The sequence below is a fragment of the Trematomus bernacchii genome, unplaced genomic scaffold, assembly GCF_902827165.1.
Source record: "Trematomus bernacchii unplaced genomic scaffold, fTreBer1.1, whole genome shotgun sequence".
NCBI lineage: Eukaryota > Metazoa > Chordata > Actinopteri > Perciformes > Nototheniidae > Trematomus > Trematomus bernacchii.
The window spans coordinates 9,476,886-9,500,197 of NW_022987564.1; the positions used below are offsets into that span (position 1 = coordinate 9,476,886).

At 39.0% G+C, this 23,312-nt stretch overlaps 2 protein-coding genes across 4 annotated transcripts; both read left to right on the top strand.

Moving 5' to 3' along the window:
* Window positions 1–101: 101 nt before the first annotated feature.
* Window positions 102–8,166, top strand: mtdha (metadherin a). Of its 2 annotated transcripts, none has more exons than XM_034124794.1 (12): window positions 102–565; window positions 1,373–1,471; window positions 1,671–1,782; window positions 2,021–2,188; window positions 2,646–2,696; window positions 2,970–3,143; window positions 3,674–3,751; window positions 3,861–3,932; window positions 4,136–4,263; window positions 5,302–5,412; window positions 5,501–5,597; window positions 5,700–8,166. In XM_034124794.1, the coding sequence occupies exons 1-12, from the start codon at window positions 173–175 to the stop codon at window positions 5,753–5,755; spliced, it is 1,539 nt and encodes a 512-aa protein (XP_033980685.1). In that variant the 5' UTR covers window positions 102–172; the 3' UTR covers window positions 5,756–8,166. The 2 variants fall into 2 exon arrangements, with proteins under 2 accessions (XP_033980685.1, XP_033980686.1); XM_034124795.1 differs by having other exon boundaries at window positions 173–520.
* A 2,865-nt stretch (window positions 8,167–11,031) lies between these two features.
* Window positions 11,032–21,303, top strand: laptm4b (lysosomal protein transmembrane 4 beta). Of its 2 annotated transcripts, none has more exons than XM_034124263.1 (8): window positions 11,032–11,129; window positions 11,211–11,312; window positions 12,597–12,714; window positions 14,989–15,062; window positions 15,166–15,288; window positions 15,600–15,698; window positions 17,837–17,932; window positions 21,037–21,303. In XM_034124263.1, exons 2-8 carry the CDS (start codon window positions 11,220–11,222, stop codon window positions 21,109–21,111), a joined length of 678 nt encoding a protein of 225 aa, XP_033980154.1. In that variant the 5' UTR covers window positions 11,032–11,129; window positions 11,211–11,219; the 3' UTR covers window positions 21,112–21,303. The 2 variants fall into 2 exon arrangements, with proteins under 2 accessions (XP_033980154.1, XP_033980155.1); XM_034124264.1 differs by having other exon boundaries at window positions 11,083–11,129; window positions 11,208–11,312.
* Window positions 21,304–23,312: the final 2,009 nt, after the last annotated feature.

Genomic DNA, 23,312 nt, shown 5'->3' on the forward strand with positions numbered 1-23,312 from the left:
ATGTTGACATTCAAATGCTCACAATAAATCGGTGTCATATACTGCGTAGTGTAGTTTTATAGTGATTTCTCCATCAATCAGATTACATTAGCCACTCCTCCGTTAGCATACGGATGTTGGTAATGATAGCTGACAGCAGTGAGCTAGCGCTAGTGTTTCGTGATTTGGAAAGATGGCTGTGGACTTGCGAGGTTTTGCTTTGGAAAAAGCCGAGCTGATTTCCAGCCGCTTAAAAGTGCTGATTTATTGGGGACAAGACAATGTCCGGGCTCAGTTCGGGGTAGATTTGGGTCTGAAGCCTGAAGTGTACCCGACTTGGGTCATCCTATCTACGGCCGCGGTGGGTCTGTTCCTGGTACTCTCACTGTCCTGGGCCGCCGTCTGTCGCGGTCTGTTTGCTGGGAAAAAGCGGGGATCCCCGGTCCCCCAAGGCAATGGTGAGCCGAGCAAGGCCAATTTGGCCAAAACTGCCAAACCAGAAGAACCGAAGAAGAGGAACAAAAAGAAAACGATTGAAAAGGTGGGCAGGGTTTACGAGCTGCTGAATCACGGTTTATCAGAACAAGTGCGTCTATTCATTGATGTCTCTTAACACAATTAACCCTAAACAAAGTGTTCACTCAGTTAGCATAAGCTAATTTATACATGTATACCCATTATTTATCAGTAAAGTTGAAGGTAACGTTAGGTAACCAGCTTTGCTTTCTCATACATCACTGACTAGCTAAAGCCAGCGTTAGCCAGCCCACTTTGTTTAAACAACAACATATCTATGACCATCATGTGACCTACTTTCAAAAATACAGAAATAGACCAGTTAGCTAAATATACAATGAATCATGGTATCTGGTTCTAGAATAGGATGCTAACTAGCTAGCTGATATAACCAACTGACAAGCCACTGGAGCTAACTAACGGTTCATGCTAACTCGTTAAAATGTTATCGTAGGCCAACAACTATCATATAAAACACACTGTACTTAATAAGCACACTGCTTGCCTTCACACGTCTAATTAAAAATGGTACTTGTAACGTGAACATGGCATGGTTTACACATAGCTGCTCTGAAAGCTGTGAACGTAGGTCTCTATTCGACTACAGCGTTGTGGTCAGGTGTAACACGTCATGTTAAATGAAACACCATAAATGCATCCTGTGTACTAGTTTAAGAAGTCTCAGTGGATTCAAAAACGTTGATGGGCAATTTTTGTATTGTACATTTATGAAGTATACTCCAAAATAAAAAACAGTTAGTTAGTTTATTCTACAAATGATCTGAAATAAAAGATGGGTTAACAGACTTCAGATTAGTTTTGTGTTTGCTGAATGGATCATCAACATGTTCATTTGTTGTCTTTCTTTCTACCCCAGAACACTCAATCCAACGGACAACCAGTGGCTGTAGCACAAGAGGAAGTTAAAGTGGTCGAGGTTGTCTCCAAGCAAGCTCCTCGTATCAGAACCGAGAAGGTATATTTGAGAAGCTGTTGCCTAAATGAAGCGGAACCGATGATGAGCGGCAGACAGTTTTATGAGACAGTTTTGTTGTTTAAATGACATTTACCTGGCATGGCCTTATTAAAAACAAAGCTACATAATTGCCATTTGTATTTTTCTTATAGTTCGCATACTGTATTTCAAACTAACTTTTTATTTTTTCCATAAACAGGTGCATGAGGTACAAGCCCCGGTGCAGGTGAAAAAGAACAAGAAGAAAACCAAGACAATTGTGCAACCAGTCAAGCATGTGTCTAAAACTGATGGGAAGGAAACTGATGATGGTAAGACTCATTTTCTCTTTTCTTTATATGACTTGTTTGTTTTACCTCGTTCTCAGTATTCCCAACTTATTTGATCTCTGCAGTTTTTTGATTCACCTACATTTCCCATTCAGTTTACCTGTTTCAAGGAATCAAACAAGTTTCATCCCCAGTAAACCATCTAACATACTTATTTATCATTGCATTGCAGATGGTAAGTCGCCTAACCGTTTTAATTTTGTTTATTTGGTTCCACCAGGTGCATGGGAGACCAAAGTTAGTAACCGAGAGAAGAAACAGCAGCGCAGGAAGGACCCGGGCTCTGAGGACTCTGGTAGCCCAGGAGGAGCGGAGGCTCCCAAGAGCAACGCTGAGGCACTTGTGGCCACAGCACCTACCAACACCAAGAAAAACAAAGGAAACCACGGTACATAGCAGTTTGACGAACGTTTATTTAAGATGCAATAATAACCGTCTAAGCTGGGTGTAAATTCCAGGAGGGGATTCCTCTGGTCCTTATATCACCGCCTCTGCTCAATTATTTTGTATCCCTGTTGAAGAAAGGATGTACCTATCCTTCATAGTGATTATGGGATAATTCAAATAGTGATTGGATCCCCTATGTGTCCACATGAGGAAAGCACAAGGCAAGAGAGTGAAAATATTGCGCTACTTTTTTTTGTAATTGACCAACATATAGTTTCACAGTTATAAATTCACAGTTATTCTATAAATGTTACTTTATAGGCTGCAGGAAATATTCTAGATAATGTAAGAGTCTATATGTGGAAGTTGTTTATATTCCTGAATTAAAAAAGTTTAAAAAACATTTCCCTCATATCTAGAAATATTGTATATTACTGACACATATTTCTCTCAAACAGACTCCCTGCATTCAAAAGCCACTGGAAAGGGGGAGACAACTACTGGAGCTGGTAAAGACAAAGATAAACTATTATTCTTTAGTAACTGAGAGGAAGTTACTGGAAAACGATGAAATAGATTCCTTTTTTAAATGTTGATTTTATTACATGAGATGGAGGATATACATGAAGGTGATTTCCTGGGTTTGGTAACCAAACAAGGCTGTAAAGTAAACAATGGTTTTAGAATCAGTAATCTCAGCTCTAAATTACAGAATCTGCTGTTAGACTGTAGATTGTCTCTGTTTGACAAAACTGACATTTTGACTCTGTCCATGTCCTCAGTGACGTCCAGCCGCAGAGAGGAGCCTTCAGTCAATGGAGGAGGTTGGACTGACATGTCTGTTAAGATCCCACGTCAGATGGGTGCTATGGACGGACCTAAATGGAGTGCCACCACCACGGCAACACAGTACAGGGCCCCACCTAAGCCTCAGTCCTGGGGACAGGAGACACAAGGTACATCCTCAGCCTGGGTAGACCTTTTCACTACAGAAATAAACATTGATCATGATTGTATGACAGCAGAAGTTACAATGCTCCATTCATCATTGAAGACTGTGTGCAACTGTGCCTTCTGCTGGACAGATGGGGCATAGTCATGGCATTTATAAGGATTTGTACCATGGTTAAAACGTATTGCAGCATTTGTAGAGTGACCTTGTTAGCAGGAGGTGAAATAATTTATTGAAAGTATAAAATTAAATCAACAGCTCACTTAACAAAGACACCAAACATTAAAATAGAAATTATAACTTTAAAAGGTGATATACACTAAGGGGTTATTTAGACTGTGGAAGGTGTTTTTAGGGTTGACAGCATTATGGTTTTTTCCATCTACCCTGATTTTAGACGGTAGGAAAAACTATTCTTTATTTTTTTTTTTAAAGGAGTTATTGGATGTTGCCAAACCTGATATTAACTGTTTGTTTGCCAGAACAGCATTCCAACCATATCATTATAATGTCTCTGTGTGTTCTCGCCTGCAGCATGGAGTAGCATTGATGGCCGTATAAAGACTGACCCAAACCCTGTGAACTTCTCCATGCTGGGGCTAAACACCACAGGTTGGTATTGTTATTAAATGTTAGTCTTTTAGCAATAACTAATTCGTTAGGTTTTTCTTTTCTTTTTACCTCCATCTCTCTCTTAATCACCTTCTTACTTTTTTGTTAGACTCAATATCAAACTCAATGGAGCTGCAGTGGGCGAGGTGCCCTAGTGTTGATGATGAATGGTCTGGATTCAGTGAGTATTTCAGCAACCGTTTCATACAGTACATACTTCTAATATAGCAGATAATAAAAAGCATAAGCTGCAAAATAATTAAGAGATGATTTGTAATCCAAACTTTTAAAATGTAATAAATGGGGAAAGTATCCATTACTCAAAACTAACATATTTGTGAAATTGTATTATTTTGTCCAACCGACATCCTGTGTTTTCTTTAGATGGGATAGCAGCTGCAGACCCCAGCTCTGACTGGAGTGCCCCGGCAGAGCACTGGGGAAACTATGAACAGCCCCCTGTGATGGAGACCCCAGCGCCTCCACTGAAGGAGCAGCCTGTACCCAACAAGGTTTCACTGCCAAATCACACACATGGATAATCACATCTGTTAGAGATTTAATGTATTCCTTTATCTTAAAGGTCCCATGACATGGCCATTTCTACTGATCATAATTCCATTGTTGAGGTATACTAGAATAGATTTATATTGTTCAATGTTCCAAAATCACATTGGTTTCTCATACAGCATCTCTGTATACTATGTGTATTCACTCTCTGTCCTACACGCCTTGTTGGAGCTCCTGCCCCCCCTCCCTATGAGCCCACTGTGCTCTGATTGGTCAGCTCGCCCACTCTGTTCTGATGAGTCCACCACCGTTACATCAGTGATTATGTGTTACAATGGCGTTTGTTAGCAACCAAAGAATGACACCAGTAATGACAAACAGGTGTGTGTGTGTGTGTGTGTGTGTGTGTGTGTGTGTGTGTGTGTGTGTGTGTGTGTGTGTGTGTGTGTGTGTGTGTGTGTGTGTGTGTGTGTGTGTGTGTGTGTGTGTGTGTGTGTGTGTGTGTGTGTGTGTGTGTGTGTGTGTGTGTGTGTGTGTGTGTGTGTGTGTGTGTGTGTGTGTGTGTGTGTGTGTGTGTGTGTGTGTGTGTGTGTGTGTGTGTGTGTGTGTGTGTGTGTGTGTGTGTGTGTGTGTGTGTGTGTGTGTGTGTGTGTGTGTGTGTGTGTGTGTGTGTGTGTGTGTGTGGCTCCGCAGCATTACGTCACTATGACCAGGTAGAAAAAAAAAATGGAAAAAGAAAAATCTCCAACGAGGCGTTCTGGGGCAGCATAGACAGGTATTTTCTGTGTTAGAGTTTTACTCGCTACAGGGTGTACTTTGAGGGTTTGTGACTCTGCACACCGTTTACATGCAGAAAAAGCTACATAACACACAAGGGGACGGGTAATAACCGGAAAAGCATGACATGGGACCTTTAATACAATTTTAAGGAGGCTTTTTAATATTCTTGATTTATCCTTTTTTTAAATTGCTCTTCTACTCAAGACACAACTGTTAACATGTGTTCCTAATTTTATAAATGTCTGTATTTGTTTTGGAAGGTATCCGAGGATGAGAAGGACGCCGATGATGTCGCCGGTGGAGCCGCCAAATCCAAGAAGAGCAAGAAAAAGAAGAAGAAATCAGATGAGGAGGCTGCATCTGAGGCTCAGGCAAGTTAAAAAAAAAACAGAAAGCGGTCAGATTAATATCTTAGTAGTTTCCTGTTTTTGTAATTGTATTGCATTTCTTTGGTTGTAGATGGTGAGCACAGTTCCTTTGGTCAATACACCCAAACCCCAAGAGCCTCCTGTGCTGACGTCAAAGAAGCAGAACCCGAGCATATCCTCCTCTCAGAGTAAGTGTCCATAGCTTCATATTCACTCACAGGGATGAAATAAAGCAATACTAAGATGGTACTTAAAAACGTGCTAATGTTAATTTTTGTATCTACTTGTAGAGAAGGCTGAGCAGACTGCGGAGCCTCCAAAGGGCTCCCAGAAGAAAAAAGTTTGACGGGAAACATGAGGTCACATCACAGGTCCATCTAAAACATATGCAAATGATTGTAAAATGTGTCACATGCAATAATTACAAGGTACAGAGTTTCTTTCTGAGCTACATTAACAGTTTAACTACCAATACAAAGAGAGAACAAGCAGTGAACATCCCCTGCTTGGCTAAATACAGTGATGAACCGTGGTCCTGTGGACTTAAATCTTAAATAATTTGCACTATTTGCTACACTGCGACCAGAGTGGAGTTTCAGGCAAGGTGGAAAGTGGAGGTACATGGTTATGTAATTATTTGTATGGCATCAATAGTGTTATTCCCTCCAAGAGTGTATGTTTTAACCCAAAAAAAGAAACAAAATACGGGTTTTATTTTAATTTGTTTATTTAAGTTACAAGATAAGCATACATTTTGCTCCCCAGAATATTGCACTTTGTTTTGTTTGACAGTTGTTTCCCTTGTATCAATTACTGAAATGTGTGTGAGGATATGTTCAGATTTTTTCATTTTAGTACAACACTTGTTACAAAGTTGAGGCTTGCTGTAATCGGACCCCCTTTGTGTGCTGGCCATGATGCGATACCCTTAAAAAGCTACAAAGTTAGAAACACAATTCCACGCTTATTGTTCTGGGCAAAATATCAATCTAGATTATCTGAAGCTAGCATGAGGCTTAAGCTACGTTTCCTAATGGATGGGTATTTTCCGAAGTCATGGCTTTATTAGTACAACATTCAGCCTTTGTGTTTGCCACGTTTCTGAGATGTGAGTTATACTTCCTGACAGTCAGAGCTACAAAAACCCTGACCATAAAACTACATACGACTGCCCTGACAAAGCTATTCTCCGACTGCTGAAGCCTCATATTAGTTTTGGCACAACTTTAGCCAGCATTTTTTAACAGCAAAAAAGCATTTTGTACATTGTTAGTCAATCTATGAAGGTATCACTACATAGACGGTATGGAAAGAAGATATTATTATAGTGACCTATTACTCTTTCAACGTACATATGAGTGTTGTGTTAAGATAGGTCTGTCTATCCTTTAAGTAACATCTCCTAAAACTGTCATTTGAGTACCAACACTTGTTTCCTGTAGGCTGTGTAGTTTATAAAATCTGCTTTTAAGAAGAAGGGCAGCTGTTATCAGGTTGTTTCACAGCAGAAAAAAAAAATGTTGGCCTTAGAAACCTCTCCACCTCTTCACTGTCCTTAAGAGCGGTGGTAGTATGTTCCGTCCTATCATACCGTCTCCACAATATGGTTCGATACACCGAGGCCTGAAACTGTGATGACGAGTTTGAGCACAGACGGCTGAACAAATATGAACTCATCAGATTTTGATCAGCTCAGATTATTTCTTCTATAGAGAGCACAGTAACTGATATGAACCACCAGGGGGCAATGTATTGTGAAGAAGAGCAGTTGTGGGAATATCCCATAAAGAAGTCAAAAATATTGAGTACCCTCTGTCCACATTTATCATTTTGATTGTGTCTGTCTTTATCTGACTAGACTGTGCGTTCATTTTTTAGAGACTGAATGGTCCTTTCTGCTTTTTTAAAAACGTTTTCTTCCAGTTTTTGTGCTAGAAAAAGCCACGCCATATGTACAGATTGTAAGGGCTTTTTCCAGTCCTGTGATTGCACTGTGCTAAAGGCTATATTGAGTTCCTTTTTATGTCAAGACATTGTTTTTTACTTATTTTTTGCAGAATATGAAATGTGAAATTCCTTTTGATTAACCGAACTCCCCCGGATTTACGATGGGGATTTTTTTTAACATAAATTAAGAATGAAGACGTACATAAAGATATGATATGGAGCAGCTTTAATTCAACATCGAAGTTGTTTTTAAACAAGACAAACACAATTACACATATTCAAGGAATTCAATTCCATTGCCTTAACCTGTAGTTGTATAGAACGTGCATGTTTTTATAGTTTTCAACCAATTGCAAGCTTTGATGTCTGAAATTAATTTCATCTTGCATGACTTTGATAAAAGTACTTGTGTACACAAAAAGAAATGAATGATCTCTTGCTTTAACTGTTGGTACCACTCAGTGTATATAATCTAAGAGCTTTTTTTTTAGGAGACAAGTGGCAGCTTTTTTCTTTGGGAATCCAACAACACACACTAACATGAGTCTGTTGTTGGAGGTCAGAGAGCCTTTGTGCATCGAGGTGTTGATCAGCATATATTAGTGAAGCTGATGGAACAAAATGATACGTCGCTGTGGCTTCAGGCGCCCTTTTGTGTTTCATTTCTACTGATGATTAAATGGATTTAATCAATGTATTTATAAAATTGTCTCTAGGACTTTGTTATGTGAATGATTTGGTTTATTAAGGAGATACAAATGATATTTCTATGTTTGTTTGGTACAAATAAATGAGAATTGCTTGATATCACATTGTCATAGAGATGCATCTTTTGTCTTGTAATGCTGACACAACCTATACAATGTGTTAAACCAGTGAGGGAATTTACACACAACAACATGTAATGATCATTTTCACCTTTCCTTAACAGGATATTGAAACCTCAATGTTTAAAATGTGAATATTTGCTTTTTTAAATCAGAGAGATCTGGGGATTTAATCACACACATATACCTCACACAACAGGAAAATCGGGCAAGATAATATTTAAAACAATTGAAAAATGTAGAGCTTTGCTGCTTCTTGTGTAGTGTGTACCCCACATAAAGCCGACTTACCAACACTATAGTTTGTATCTTTTTTCTTGAGGCTTAAAGCTTTAGAGTAACACAACAAAATTATATAATAAAGAGGGCTTGCAGATAAAATGTTTATATTTATAGATGACTTTGACTTTTACATCCAGAGCTCCTCAGGCTAATTATATCGTTGTATATGTTGTCCTGAATAATCACTGATGATTCCGCCACCTTTAATCATGTTTTAATGCCAAGATAAACTTAAAGTAGGACTAAGGGGCATTTTAATGCAGCAGAAAACCACACGCAAGCCATTCTGATATGAACGTTATTTTCTTCCACTGGTCTCTAGTTTTTATGTATTCTGTCAAACTAATCCCAAATCCATGATTAATAAAATATGACGACTCGCTGTGTTTATGTTTATGTTTATTTAGGATTAGCTTTTGCTCTTGACAAAAGCTACTCTTCCTGGGGTCCGACACTTAAAACAATACAACAATAATACAACAACATTCAAGACATACACAACATCATCAACAATGTCATCCACTTTCAACATCAAACTCAGCCAAGGATGAGTGCACAAGACACCCACCAGTGTTATGGTGAACATCTGTGTCAGCAGCCAGCCCCTGGTAGCAGTGCCCCTCCTGTGAGGCCAAACCGCTGCCCAAGTCAATGTAGTGAGGCAGTCGCATGGCACGCTCAAATCCTGACCTCCTTCATCTCATCAGCCTCTCCATCTCCTAAATCTCAGCTCTTTTAGGATTTACCTGTTTTTAATCTCCCAAAAACTCTGACTCTCACTGTCCATTCACCTTCACTTTAGGGGGATATCAGGGTTTTTTCTCATTATTCTTTCCTGCCAGAGGATTATTGTACCCTCTTTCTTGTTTGTTCATATGACAGTCAGATATATTAATAGTAAAGGTCACTCTGGATGTTACTGCAGTTGCTCAAAGCCCTGCTAAAAAAATCACTCGCTAATGCCGTTTAAAAAAAAGATTCATCAAAAGTCCCTGTGTCTGAAACCCATAGGCTTCACATATTGCAATGCTGAACCAAGTTAGTATATTGTTGTGAAATTACACAGCCAAACTAACAAACCAGTTCACCCAAACATTGGCTTTGGGATTGTTTTGCAGCAGGTCTGAGAAAAAAAAGATTAAAAGGCTTTGTCGTTATGTCAGAGCTCTCTCTGCACGTATGACTACTCCTGTTTAATATTTCATAAAAACTCTCTTTGATGGAAATGGGTTGAAGCTGAAGAAAATGGACCATCAGCTTGAGATGTCCTCTTCAAATTGTGTTCCAGCATTTAAAGAGGTGGCAGTCTGGTCAGTATTAAGTCATGGCAGGAGAGGAAAATCCCCTAATGTGACGATGATGCGGTCCACCCACCAGAGCTTAGTGTGTGGTCACCGGCCCATCTGTCTGGCCTGATCCTGGATGTTTGCTCTGACAGAGAGAGAAACTGACATGAAATTAGAGATGTGTCTCTTGTTCAAACACGGCATTAATACACAGCAATCTTTAGTCATTTACATTGAGACAGATATTCAAAAAGAAGGGTGACATCTCAGTAGGTTTCATTGTATTACCTCATGTCAAGAATATATTGATTTATAAAAACGGGACACTGATTGGTCATCCGGCCTAATTTTAAGAGTATGTCCTTCGCTTTATGAAAAGTGTAACAGTTGCATGAGGGCACAGACATATTGACCCGTTACACAGATTACACTATTTATTATAGTTTTTTTTTAAATCACAGTAACATTATAGTTGTATAACACACTTTCTGGCAAAAAAACAGAACCCCAAAGATGCATCCAACTTGACAACAATACATCCAGAGATACCACATATGTATCCACAAAAATACAACCACAAAATGCAAGTGTGTCCATGGGTGTACTAGATTTGAGATAAATGTTTTATTCGCAAGAATAGAGGACTGATCTTCCACATTTGTTAACCCTCTCTTCTTTCTCTTCTCTGTAGGCCTACTGTGTGCAGTATTCCAAGGGTGACACAATATATCATTCTAGAAACTCCTAAAAATCACTCTTAAACACAAGTTAATGCAGGATTATACATCATATAAAGATAACATCAGATTAGAAGGTTTTAAAACTAGATGTAACTTTACTAAAACATGGCCTCATGATGAATTGAATCTAGAACCGACTTGAGACCCATTTCATGTAAAATGGTCTCTATTGTGCATAAATAGTGCATTAAAACAGTCACAATTTGTCAAGGTCCACAATTTAGCCCTGACACACTGATGATATAGGCCTACAGGAAAAAGGACTGATTGAGTGTTGAGCACACACTGTACCAATCACATCCAGGGAAAAGGCAATGGTAATGTTTTGACCATAGGTTTTGACCATAGGTTTTGACACACATTTTCGGGGGTGCTTCATTGTAACAGTAAAGTAGGCCAAATTATTCAATTTCTCCCAGTAACAAACGGTCCCCACAGGAAATGCGTGAGTAAGTGTGTGACAGCATCATGTAATAGCTGAATTGAAATATGTTGTTTGCATCCCTCGGTGAAAATCCTGGTCACGTGACTCCGGGATGAGCCAGATTAAGGCTCTGCTTGTTGCCAGTCCTCCTCCACCAGCGGAAACATCCGAACATCGTCTCTGACATACACTGGATGTGGCGGAACTAGAAGCGGTCCGTATTATTTTAGGACACTGTAGCGTTGAATAATTCATTTTCGGCGGCATTCATGAAATAACTTGAAATTCATAGCAGGATAACACCATGATTTCGCCGTGGGACCGGTGGTACTCGACGAGCTGCTGCCTCTGCTGCCATGTACGGACGGGCACCATTATTCTGGGAATATGGTATATGGTAAGTGAGGTGTTTCACTCGATGTCAGGTGCAAAATGACAACAAATAGGGCTAAAAATGTAGAAAATTAGATGCACGTTTCATGTGAGTTTTACCACAATAAAGCTATGTTAGCTAGCTGCTGCTGTTTTTTCCACTTGTTTATCGCTTTCACTAATTTGGGAATTGCCATTTTGAGGATGCCCTCGGTTTAAAGAGTAATGTAACGGAATTTAACTACATTGCTAGTTTATTTACCGCCAACTGACTCCTATTTCCGTTATATATTTATGTTTTAATAACAAATAATCATATAACAACATGTATTGTGTAGCACAGTTTGTAGCCGTTATTAATTCAAGCTTTGACGTTACACTTTTTGTTGCGCTGAAATACAATCACCATAACATCCCATAGGTTTTGTTTTTTTCCCTACATTTGTATTTTAGTTTGTTTCTGTTTATGACCACAGGATAACATAAAGTTGTAAACATAGTGCAATAAGCCTGTTAAGTCCCTGACCTTTCGTAACCGTTAGTCCCCCTCTCTGTGACCCTACTACTAAACAACTCTGTGTTCAAAGAGAGCCAAGGCCTCACAAAGAAACACACTGTTACCTCCATCCCATGCTTTTACTTTCCACAGTGACATAAATAAGACTTATGTGGTCATTTCTGCTAATAAAGCTGGTTGGACAGATGATTTACTGTCTGTTTAACAGTTCACCAAATACCATATAGGCTATCAATGTGACTGCTCAAACAATTGTCAGTGTTTGATACAAATTGTGATAATCAAGTCTTTTTTATATTCACTTCCAGCATCTCTATGGATGATTTACTGCTTTCTTCTGCTATTATTGGGAATTAAATGTATTTGGATGTTGGACTGGAATTTGCACAAAACCAGCAATTTGAATATGTGACCTTGGGCTCTTTGAATTTGGGATTTGTGGCCGTTTTATTTCATTTCTATTCAGAAAGATAATAATTGAGGACTTTAATAGTTCAAAATAATAGCCAGTTGCAGTCCTAATCAATTTTTCATGAAGCTATAGGACATTTGTCCGGTAGATTTAACCACACAGTTGGTCTTTATCAAATCAGAGTAACTCAATTCAAAAACCTTGTCTAATAATCCTTTACCTAACCTGAGATTACTTTTCCATTTGTATTACTTTCATCCAACTCCAAGAAGGAACCCTGATCCACCTGATCAAATTAGCTGAAAGTTAATCCAAGAACGTACAAATGAATAACTCTGCTATGACATGTAATATTAATATTGATCTTTGTTTACCCACAGCTCATTAATGCGGTGGTTCTACTCATCTTGTTGTCGGCTCTCAATGACCCGGTTCAATACCGCTACCACCTTACCAGCTCTGAGCTGGGGACTGACATCGACGTCATGGACGATGCAAGTGAGTGGAAATAATCCCCTTATTGTATCATATCTGACGCGTTACATTCTGTATATTTGATTAGACTTCCTCAATTAAATGTTCAAGATGTATTATTATGATTTTCTGTGTAAGATTTCATAGAAGTAGTTTAAATTACTCTGAAGGGTTTAATTTTAATATTCAGTTTAAAAGGAAACTAATTGTGTCTGTATTTTACAAATTGTTTCTTCAAATGTCATTAAATATTCAATATAATTAATGTAATTACAGCATGGTCATTTCATTCAAACAGTGTGTTTAACAGAAAAATACCACCACAATAACACAAAAGACAATGAATTCCAATTTTATTGCATGATATACGATTTCTGAGATAACGGGTCTACGAGTGACCCTAGTGATATGTAATGGCAAAAACATTTCAACAACATAACAAAAAAAATCCCAAAATGTGACACTGTTGTCTTCGATGCATTCAGTCAACCAACACATGATCTGTTCTCTATACTTAAGTAGAATATTTTACATCTCCCAATTGTTATTTTGGCACATATATCTAATAAGACTGTTAAAACAAATTCAAACAGTGTCAACATTTTACAGTAACTAACTACCAAAATCATCAGCATGTCCTTAAAGCGCTGTGTGTTTTTGCAGCTCTAAAATCCCTTTTCCTTTCTGCTCACCGCTTCTTTTTCTCAGAGTGCTGCTCTCAGCACAGACAGAGCTGAGTAGGCCCGACTCCTCACAGAACAAATCAGTGTGCATGTGTATTTTCAGTATTTCCCCTCCAGCTGCTATTATCATCACAGTCGCCTCTGGAACACCACAGTCTCTGTCGCTAGCTAACTCTGATTAAAAACGACTGCTCCGGTTCTCTTTCTGATTAAAACGGCCATCTTGACTGATGGCGTTGTTGGTTGTGCAGCATCAGTCAAAGATTGTGAAACAGCAGGAAAAGATGGAGACAAGCTGATGTTGGGTTTTTGTAATAGGCAGGTGTCCAAACTCACTGTGGCCATATGCAGAGATTTAATGAAACGTAGCTCAGATTGTGTAGATGACCTGTGTTGGGTGAAGGGTGGCAGTGCATCTATTTATGCATGTATCGTTTATTTATAGTATGTGTTAACATCTGTCCCTGTGTCTAGTGTGTTGCAAGGGATTAAGATGGTATGGTATCATCATTTCCTGGGTTTAAACACAGTATCATTACTGAAATAATCACTGCTGCTCAGTCATGAGGATTTAGAGAAGTTGCAATGAGTTTTTCATTATTTTTCTATGTTCAGTCATTGAATTTGGTGTCATTCTTAATAATGCAGATAAAGATTACCAGAGATTCATTGATTATATTGTTTAGCTGTCAGTACTGCGTCTGATTACCAAGTTCAATAAGTGCCGATGTTGCATAGTGATCCCTTTCACCAAACTGCACAAGGCAGACATCCTGTTTAACTTGATGTCCGTGAATCCCTCTTTGTTAGATTTAATTAAACTCAATAGGCTTTATTGGCTTTATTAACAAATGACTGCTGCCAAATCAAAAAAACTACTATGAAAGACACTGAATGTAATAACAAAAAAAAGGCATGATAATAATAATAATTAGAATTATTAATTGAATAAAATAAATAATTAAAATATTAATCCAATATAATAATATAAATTTCCTTATCTATTTTAATTATATTAACTAATATTGTTATCCCTTGAATTTTCATTTTCACTTCCAATTCACTTAAATGTTCTTCATTGACTTTTAATACAAAAAGTGAGCATTGGTAAAATGTCAATGTGACTTTGTTTTAACAAGACCATCAAAAACATGCGATGAAAAGTTTGAACCTTTTATAAATAACATGAAGATGTCTTGGGAGGGAAAATGCAAGATGTCTACCTTCTATAAATTACCATAAATGTATTGATAGTAAAACAATAAGATGTAAATGATTAATAAAAGACAGCCATTAATCTATAAATAAATTTTTTTTTTTTTTTTTAAACGTTGCTGAAGTGCAATTACGAGCATCTCATCAGTCAGTTTTCTAAGATGTAATGTGAAAGTGAGAGGGGCTTTATATTTAGTTAAATTTAGCACAACTTGCATAACAATTAACCACGTGCTGATCATGTTTTGACCAAAGCAGACCTTGAGCTTAAAATAGTGAGGTGTACCTAAGGTGTTTTGTTTTGTAGAATCCAGTTCCTTTAAAGACTTTTGGATTACGTCAGTCACTGCGGGTCACGATTCATCTGTTTTAATATTGTTATGTTTGTTTGTTTTCCCAGATATCTGCATAGCCACTGCGATATCCCTGCTCATGATTCTTATATGTGGCATGGCAACATATGGTGCTTACAAGGTAAATACACAAGCAATACAAATGATATTCAAAATCTGAATTTAAGAAACAACTTGCCTTTTTTCCTGAGTTTATTCATCTATTCTCCATCTCTCCCACATAGCAACATGCTGCTTGGATCATTCCGTTCTTCTGCTACCAAATCTTCGACTTTGCCCTGAACACACTGGTAGCCATTAGTGTTGTTGTTTATCCCAACACGGTGCAGGACTACCTCCAGCAACTGGTGAGAACTACTTACCTACTATCAAAACTCCTACTTTTAATGATGTATTTTAAAACTGCAGGGTGGTTTTTGTTCGTGAAATATTGTATATATGTAGAGCTAAGTTACAATGCAACACATTTTATATGGTTCACTGCTTTGATATTTAGTGAAAACTAAGGAATAATACAGGTCTTAGCTATGTTGATTAGGAGTGTATTTCTTGTAGGAATGAAACAATGAAAGTTTTGTCAGATGCTGATTTGTTAAAGGAAACGTTCTGTCTTTTGTTTCACTCCTGAAATGTTTTTATTTGTATCGCTCTCTTTCAGCCAGGGACATTCCCTTACAAAGAGGACATCATGTCCACCAACAACATGTGCCTAGTTTTTGCAGTCCTGCTGTTCATTGGCTGCATCCTATCCTTCAAGGTGAGCTCATAGATTCAACCCATCGGCCAAGCTTTGATTATTTTAACCACATCATCCATCTGAACATGAATAGAAAATGTTATACTTATACTTATGAAAATGAATACATGCAACACATGTCTACACATTACACACACTCACTGAACATTTGTTCCCTGTAGAGCTTTTTATAGATGTGCTTGTCATATTGCAACGTAAATTAAGTCCCACACTGTGCGCATATCATGCACTACGAACCATATGGCGTGTGTAATGAATCTGCCAGTGTGAACTTTCCCATTATCAATGTTTTTCATGGGATTATCTCACAGTCAGAGAGCAGCGGGTCAGAGACAACAGGAAACCAACTCCAGTCAAGCTTATTCCCCCTTAATGCATGGATGACTCTCCAGGCGTAGCGATGCTCTGGGGCTCCGGGATGAGATAGGACAGGAAGTTTCAGTCATCTGTACAATCAAATCAAGTTGTTTTTCCTCTAAGCTCAGATTGGAAATGTTCTCGGCAGATATCCAAAGCCAGAGCCGGGGTTTTATGATAGGAAGCAGCAACTGGAAGATACACTGCTGGGTTTACAGAGAGAAGAGTCTCAGGCAGAGAGACACACAGTATGGGGTAGTTTAACTGCTTACATTTCAGCATTTGAGAGCAAATATAGATTCATATAATCGGAAATCTACCAGGTAACATTAATAGAACCTGTTTTGTATTGATAGGCTGCACTGTACTGTATATATTAGCTACTGTAGTGACGGTTTGTGAGTCAGTTCCCTGGAAAAGGGCCAGATCTGAAACCTCAAGGACGCATTGAGCTGTGAGCACACAGGCAACACCTGCTGAAGGTCCTGCTGAAGCCAACATCCTCCACTTGACTGCACTTGACAGAATAATATCTGCCTGAATGACGGATACAGATAGACAGGAAGGAGAGCTGGAGAGGGAAGAAAGGGATGTTGATGGACAGATGGGCGGATGAATAAAGAAATGTAAATCATATGGGCAGGAAGGTCGAGCGCAGACTTCTTATCAGTGAGTAGTGCCAGCGTAGCACATCATCATTGTGATTGAAAGTGTTTGTGTCACAGCAAGGAAGGCGGCTCAGCAGATGGAAAGTGATTGGAAAGCAGGCAGCCCGGTTTCCTCGTCGGTCCGTTGCGCTTACTGCTGGCAGAGGCAGCGACTCAGCAGGCTACTCACACACATGCACACATTCACAATGAACCTCCTGTTCTTCTGCCAAGTCAGACCAACCTCACCAGAGTGCTACCGTAGCTTTACTGAGGGCAGGAGATGCCTGGTCAGTTGCCTTGGCTGAAATGTTGGTGAAAGACCAAGAAGGGCAACATTTTCCAGGAAATTATTCTTACTTAGTACAACTGTATCCAATTGCCATGTATCCTGAACTGTAACGTCCAAAAGGTAGCTAGAAGAGAGCTGCAGGGAGGAGAAACTTGTGTAGGCCATTCCAGAAGTTGGTATCCTGGTTCAGTCGACAAAAAGCCAATGGCTTGATCCTATTTGATTTTTGGATTATTGCCAAAATGAAGCTCTGTGACCAACAAATAGACGTTATTTTTACAGCAAGATAATATTCACAAATGAACACTACCGTCTGATTTTAAAAGTGTAAATGCAAGAAGTAAAAAAGGATAATGTGAGGCTATAAACCAGCCAAAAATGTGGTTGAATAACTTCAATGTCAACATCGCTGAAAAAATGGTGAACATGTTTGGCTTGATGACGTTTAATATCCACAAGTGGTAAACTGTTTATCAATTTCCTTTTTAAGTGAAGGCTTCAAAATTCCAGAGTGGTGCTTTTATGGGAAAATGACATGTCGTAAATCCTTATTTCAGGCATCGTACTGAATTAAGGGAAGCGTTCGTACCCATTACAAAAGAAACATCGACCTTGACATTAGGTTACCATAAATAAAAGAATGCTAACTCATTTTCAGGTTAGGACTCATTTCTGCAGCACCCTATATACCAATCTTCTATACAGACTTGATCTATGGCATCATCATCCCTAACCTTCATGGATGGATGAGGTGATGGCAAGCAGCCTCAGCAATAATGTAAAGTGGGGACGATGTTGTTAAAGGTCACTGTTTTGTCTCTTTTCTCACCCCCCGGGGACAGGCCTACCTGATTGGCTGTGTGTGGAACTGCTACAGATATGTGAGCAGGCGGGGCACCACGGAGGTCCTGGTGTATGTCACCACCAATGACACCACGGTGAGTCTCGCCTCCCCACCGCAAGGACAAACTGAGTATTTCCCTTACTCAGATCATCATATAATTGCACTCACACAGCATTCTTTTTTTTGTGGCTTACAAGCTATCAGTTCTCTTTATATGGGAAAAATACATCCAGCTTTGAAAAGTAGTGCTCCTCAATAAGTGTATCATGTACTAGGCTAAAGCTTTGTGAAGTTTTATAACCCTATACTAATATTTAGATTGTATTTACTTGTGTATATTATTGCAGCTCAGTGAATTGATACCTCTAAATGTACAAGGTAAGGATTATAGACATCACTGGTAATGTGATATGTATGTAATAGATGACATAGCTTGACGTGTGCTTAGATTAGCAGAATTTTAGAATCTTAGAATTAAATCAACACATTTTTGAAAGCACTAAATGCTAAACTCTGGAAAAAACGAATTAACCTCAGATTTGACACATTTTCTGAATCCATATAATGAAGGAAGACAGGAATCTGTTCACTATGGAAAATTATCTCACTGCTGACAATTTCTTTTGTAATTTGTATTGTTTAAATATCAATAATAAAAAGGTTAGAGCATACTGTACATGTATTTAAAACGTATCAACATCATCAACTTCACAATAAAATCAGGACACATATCACAGTGTATTGCCAATTATCAGTCGATCAGAAAGCGGTGCATCTCAGTTGTCTGGCGGTCAGTGAAGTGTCATTGTTGCCGTGGGTAGCAGTAGGTGCTGTAGATCCTCCTGAGCTGTGATTGGCCAGCTTTGCAGAGCCGCTTCCTCCCTCGTCCATCATCCCACTTGGTCCCTGTCAGTGTTGACTCATGGGGTTTCTGAGAGGCTTTAGCTTCGTCGCGCTTTCCATTCGTCTGTCTGTAATCCTTCTCACTGATACATCGCTCATTAATCTGTCTCACCTGCTGTCGTCTCAATATGTAGCGCCTCATCAGTCCGTCCATTTGTCCTTCTCATGGACATGACTCAGGAAGTAATCCATAGGGTCTTATATCACACTGTGTCTCATATGTCCATATATTCAATACGTTTGAAATGAGACACTCAGTGTAGAAAATACTTTATTGGGAAATGATTTGAGAATGTAATTAGATAGAGTAAGCAAGAAATTACATCTAGTGTATTATTATTTATTTTGTGTATTATTATAGATGGCATATCTTTCTTATGTATAACAAAGTACATACAAACAGCGTAAACAATATTTGTGCGTTACTCAATACGGTCTTAATTCCTTTTTACCGTGTGTTGCTCTCATCCCAGTGCCAATTCATTCCTACTGAAGATTCATCTGATAAAGTAGAAAAAAAGATGTGCCCCGTTAATGTAATGTTTTTGAGTATAAATATTTTCTAGTGGCTTTACCAAGCAAATATTTATATATTTATATATATATATATATATATATATATATATATATATATATATATATATATATATATATATATATATATATATATATATATATAGGATTGATAGCGATGAATTAATCAGCATCCATGTAACTAATTCACTTCAAACCCTAATGACAGCCCTTATGTATCATTAAACTAATGGAAACAGAAAACAAGTGTAATTGTATACTAGAAAATCTAATATTTATTTGAGTTAATTAGGAAACATTTTAAAAACAGAACAACTGAGGCATCTAGGTCAAAGTGAAGGCTGTTAACAAGAGAAGTATTTCATTTCAATGAATACTTGTGGCTCATCGTTTACGCTGGTTAAACAGCTCTCATAAAGTATGAAAAGTGACGACATGTTTTCATCGCTGCGTTCCCTCTCCGCACGGTGGTGGATGAAAAGAGGTCTCCATCTATTTTTACTATTAGAAAGCCAGCAGTGTGTCTAAATGGCTTTTTACTGCCTTCAAGTACCCAGCTGCTTATCTGACATGCTTTTATATAAACGCCATTAAAATGCACAAGAGTCTTCTCCACCCCCCCCCCCCTTCTTTTCTCTCTATACATCTCTGTCCGTCCTCTCTTCTTCTGGACATGTTACATAATTGTCTGCTTGTCCGCTTCATTTCAAATCCTCTCAGTGATGTGTTCGCCGGGCCTCCCTGGCTGCTTCACAATTCATCCCCTCGGAGCATATTCTCTCTCTCTCTCGCCCTCGCTCACTGAATTAGAAGCAGGGCTGGTTTTATAACACCATTCACAGAGGCAAGGCTCTCTGGCCTTTTAAAGCACAGGGATGTGTGTGTGGATGTTGGAGAAGAAACCTGCAGCAGTTTTACTAAGGCTGTCTCTGAATATCTTCCTATTTATAATCAAATGTACTATACTAAAGTGGCAATAGGCATGTGTGGAAAGGAAGGGAGGAATTAAATGGACTAGTAGAGTAGAATAATGACACCATCAGCATTTTGAGCGTTGCTTTTACTAGCAGTTCTGTCTGCGTGGAAAAGGCTTAATTAACGGCACAAAGGAAGTGCGTCGGCCTTTACTCAAACAAAACAGGAAGTGGATAAAGCTTTAATTTCCGGTAACTTTTCACAGCTATTAATGAGTCAGTTCTTTGCAGTTACTAGACAGTGCAACAAATAGGTAAATGTGGTCAAACTAAATGTAGTGTGTTGGAAAGTATCGACAAATCTGTGTTAAGCCCTCGCTCCAAAGATACTTCGATAACGGCACACGCTCGTTTGCATTTTGGTGCCGTCATCACACATAAAGCTTAGTGGTTGTGTCGGTTGCAGCGAGGGAGAGCCTCCACATGTGACTGCGATTACTCTTATTTATTTATATATATTTCTTACTCTTATCCTGTCAATGTAAATAAGTTGCTAAATGTGTTGCTACTAGTAGCTCTGAGAAGAAAAAGGAAAAAGATCTGTTGTGTGGCACCACTTATAAGTCTTGAAACCCCATTTGGAAATGCTGGGGGGGATTGAACAGTTGTCTTTTGCCCCTCATAATTGTGACGCCCATTTGTTTCTTTGATTTTCAGTGTGTCCATTTCTGTGTTCAATAGTTTCCACAAGAATGGCTGATTGGCTCATTCATCGTAATGGATCAAGATGCATTCTGGTATGCTTTCGAATGAGACATTTTTTTTTTTTTTTTGTGTTGCATTTCAGGTTCTGCTGCCCCCGTACGAGGAGGCTATTGCTATACCGCCGAAGGATCCCCCTCCCCAGTATATGGAGGCATGAGAGACGTCCTCCTTGTTGGACCCCATCCCCCAAACACCTTCCACCTCTCACTCCCACCACTAGGACCCAAACGCTGGCTGGAACATGTTGGAAAACAAGACAAAACAGTGTCTTAGAGGCTGGTTTCATCTTGGATTCCTGACAAACTTATATTAGATTAGGCTGACCTCCATCAACTCCCCCCCCCCCCCCCTCCCCCCCCCACCACCACCTCCCCTGGTTGTTGTGATGTCATTTCCTCCCCTACCCTCTCCTCTGTCTTCCTCCAAGGACAGTATCGCAGCGACTCCACCGGCTCCCCCCCTAAACTCTGGCTCCCCCTGAACACTCTGACCCAACTCAACGTGCACTTTTCTTTGAGGGAAACGTGCACCGGTTTGGCCACCAACTGTTAACCCCCCGATACTGTGAATCTCCCTCGTGGTCTTTGTCTAGAAACAAACTACCTGAAGAGAGTTAGTGACAGAGTGAGAAGGAAAGTGACATACACGATCAGTTATGCAAGAGCACTTTTTTCAGAAATTGACAAACTCCTTCATTGAATGTAATGTCGAGGTATTTTTGTATGACTTCTTTTGTATAAAGTAAAAAACTGAGAGAAAAATAAGTGATAGTGAAAGGCTGTCCTATTGTGATGTGAAAAAGGATCCTCGACCACTGCTTCTTCCTGTTGTTTCCATGTAAACACACTGTCTGTTAACCTGTGGTCCGTTGACTGCCAGTGAAAACCTTGTTCACCCTTTCGTCTCCATCACAATATTCCAGTTTGCCTTCCTGTCTGTTCCGAGAAAGAGTGGCATTAATGATCTTGTTCATAGAAGCACACACACATAAATATTACAGTTTCACATCCAAAAAGGCAATACACAAATCTATAATATGTAACATTAGTGTGTTAAGACGCGTGTCCTGTGTTCCCATCGAGCATGTGTAATCTGATCTTTTTAGTTGAGATAATTGTGTGTGTGTGTGTGTGTGTGTGTGTGTGTGTGTGTGTGTGTGTGTGTGTGTGTGTGTGTGTGTGTGTGTGTGTGTGTGTGTGTGTGTGTGTGTGTGTGTGTGTGTGTGTGTGTGTGTGTGTGTGTGTGTGTGTGTGTGTGTGTGTGTGTGTGTGTGTGTGTGTGTGTGTGTGTGTGTGTGTGTGTGTGGTAACTTCCTTTTATATGTAGTAACATTTCCTTTGCCTATGCAGCGATATCGTGTTGAGGTATTTCCTGTGCTGGTGACCTTTTTTAAATCTAACCTTTTTTGAATGATGGCTCTGAATCTAAAGCTTAGCTTAGCATAGTAGCACAAAATCAATATACGGTATATGAAGCTAGAGAAGCTTGTCTTTTGCCTAAAGGTATTCAGGCAATTATGAAAATGAATAATGGAGCAAACCATATTAGACACACCTAATCCCCTTTTTCCAATATTTCCTATGTAATATTTGCTATATACTGTAAAAGGTCTTTCCTTCGGACTATGCAACATTGCATTCAACATCTCCCTAGTACCATGAAGTAGTTTTACATTTGATAATAATACTGTAGTCGGTAATTGGTTGGCCCCTTCAATGTTTTCCCTGTGTGAATTATGACCACTGCTTTAGCAAATCCAACAAAGCTGAAAATGTAACTGCACTTTAAAGTCAGCGTGAGCTCACTGGGAACTGATGTGTTTTTATTTGACCTTGTCCACAGTATGCTGTAGCTAACATGTATTTAGTATAATCAGCTCCAAATCAGTATTTTGCATTGTGTGAAACAGACTGAAGGGTTTTTAGAGAAGAGGCTTGTCTGGACCGGTGGATGGCTGATGCCTCGTTTTATTAGAATCACTTCAAGACTGTTCTCCATTTCTTTCCACTCAAACACATCCTCTTGTTGGATCTGCATGAGCTCATGTCTCCATTCTGAATAATAAAAAGCAAAATCAGTCAAAGTGTCTGCTTCTGTGTTTATTCATTGAGTCAATGTTTGTCTTAGAACTTGAGTTTTGATTTTCATCGTGAAAACATTTATGTATGAAGTTACTGGTATTTACATACATTTTAAATCATTTCAAATTACCCCTGGAAATGAGGAGGAAAATAGAATATGTTAGGCGGTCTTTTATGTATTTTGAAGGACTTAATGTCAGTGAATCACATCTATTAACAATAATTGTCAATTCATGCTGCTGATGTGCTTCCGGCTGCCTTCACAAACTGCAGCATC

What these genes read in the sequence shown, in the direction of transcription:
- mtdha (XM_034124794.1), top strand. Translation starts at nt 173, where the DNA reads ATGGCTGTGGACTTGCGAGGTTTTGCTTTGGAAAAAGCCGAGCTGATT. An exon ending in CTCGTATCAGAACCGAGAAG is followed by an intron (nt 1,472 to 1,670) that starts GTATATTTGAGA and finishes TTCCATAAACAG; the next exon opens with GTGCATGAGGTACAAGCCCC. An exon ending in CTGGGGACAGGAGACACAAG is followed by an intron (nt 3,144 to 3,673) that starts GTACATCCTCAG and finishes TCTCGCCTGCAG; the next exon opens with CATGGAGTAGCATTGATGGC.
- laptm4b (XM_034124263.1), top strand. Translation starts at nt 11,220, where the DNA reads ATGATTTCGCCGTGGGACCGGTGGTACTCGACGAGCTGCTGCCTCTGC. An exon ending in TTCTGGGAATATGGTATATG is followed by an intron (nt 11,313 to 12,596) that starts GTAAGTGAGGTG and finishes GTTTACCCACAG; the next exon opens with CTCATTAATGCGGTGGTTCT. An exon ending in CAACATATGGTGCTTACAAG is followed by an intron (nt 15,063 to 15,165) that starts GTAAATACACAA and finishes TCTCCCACATAG; the next exon opens with CAACATGCTGCTTGGATCAT.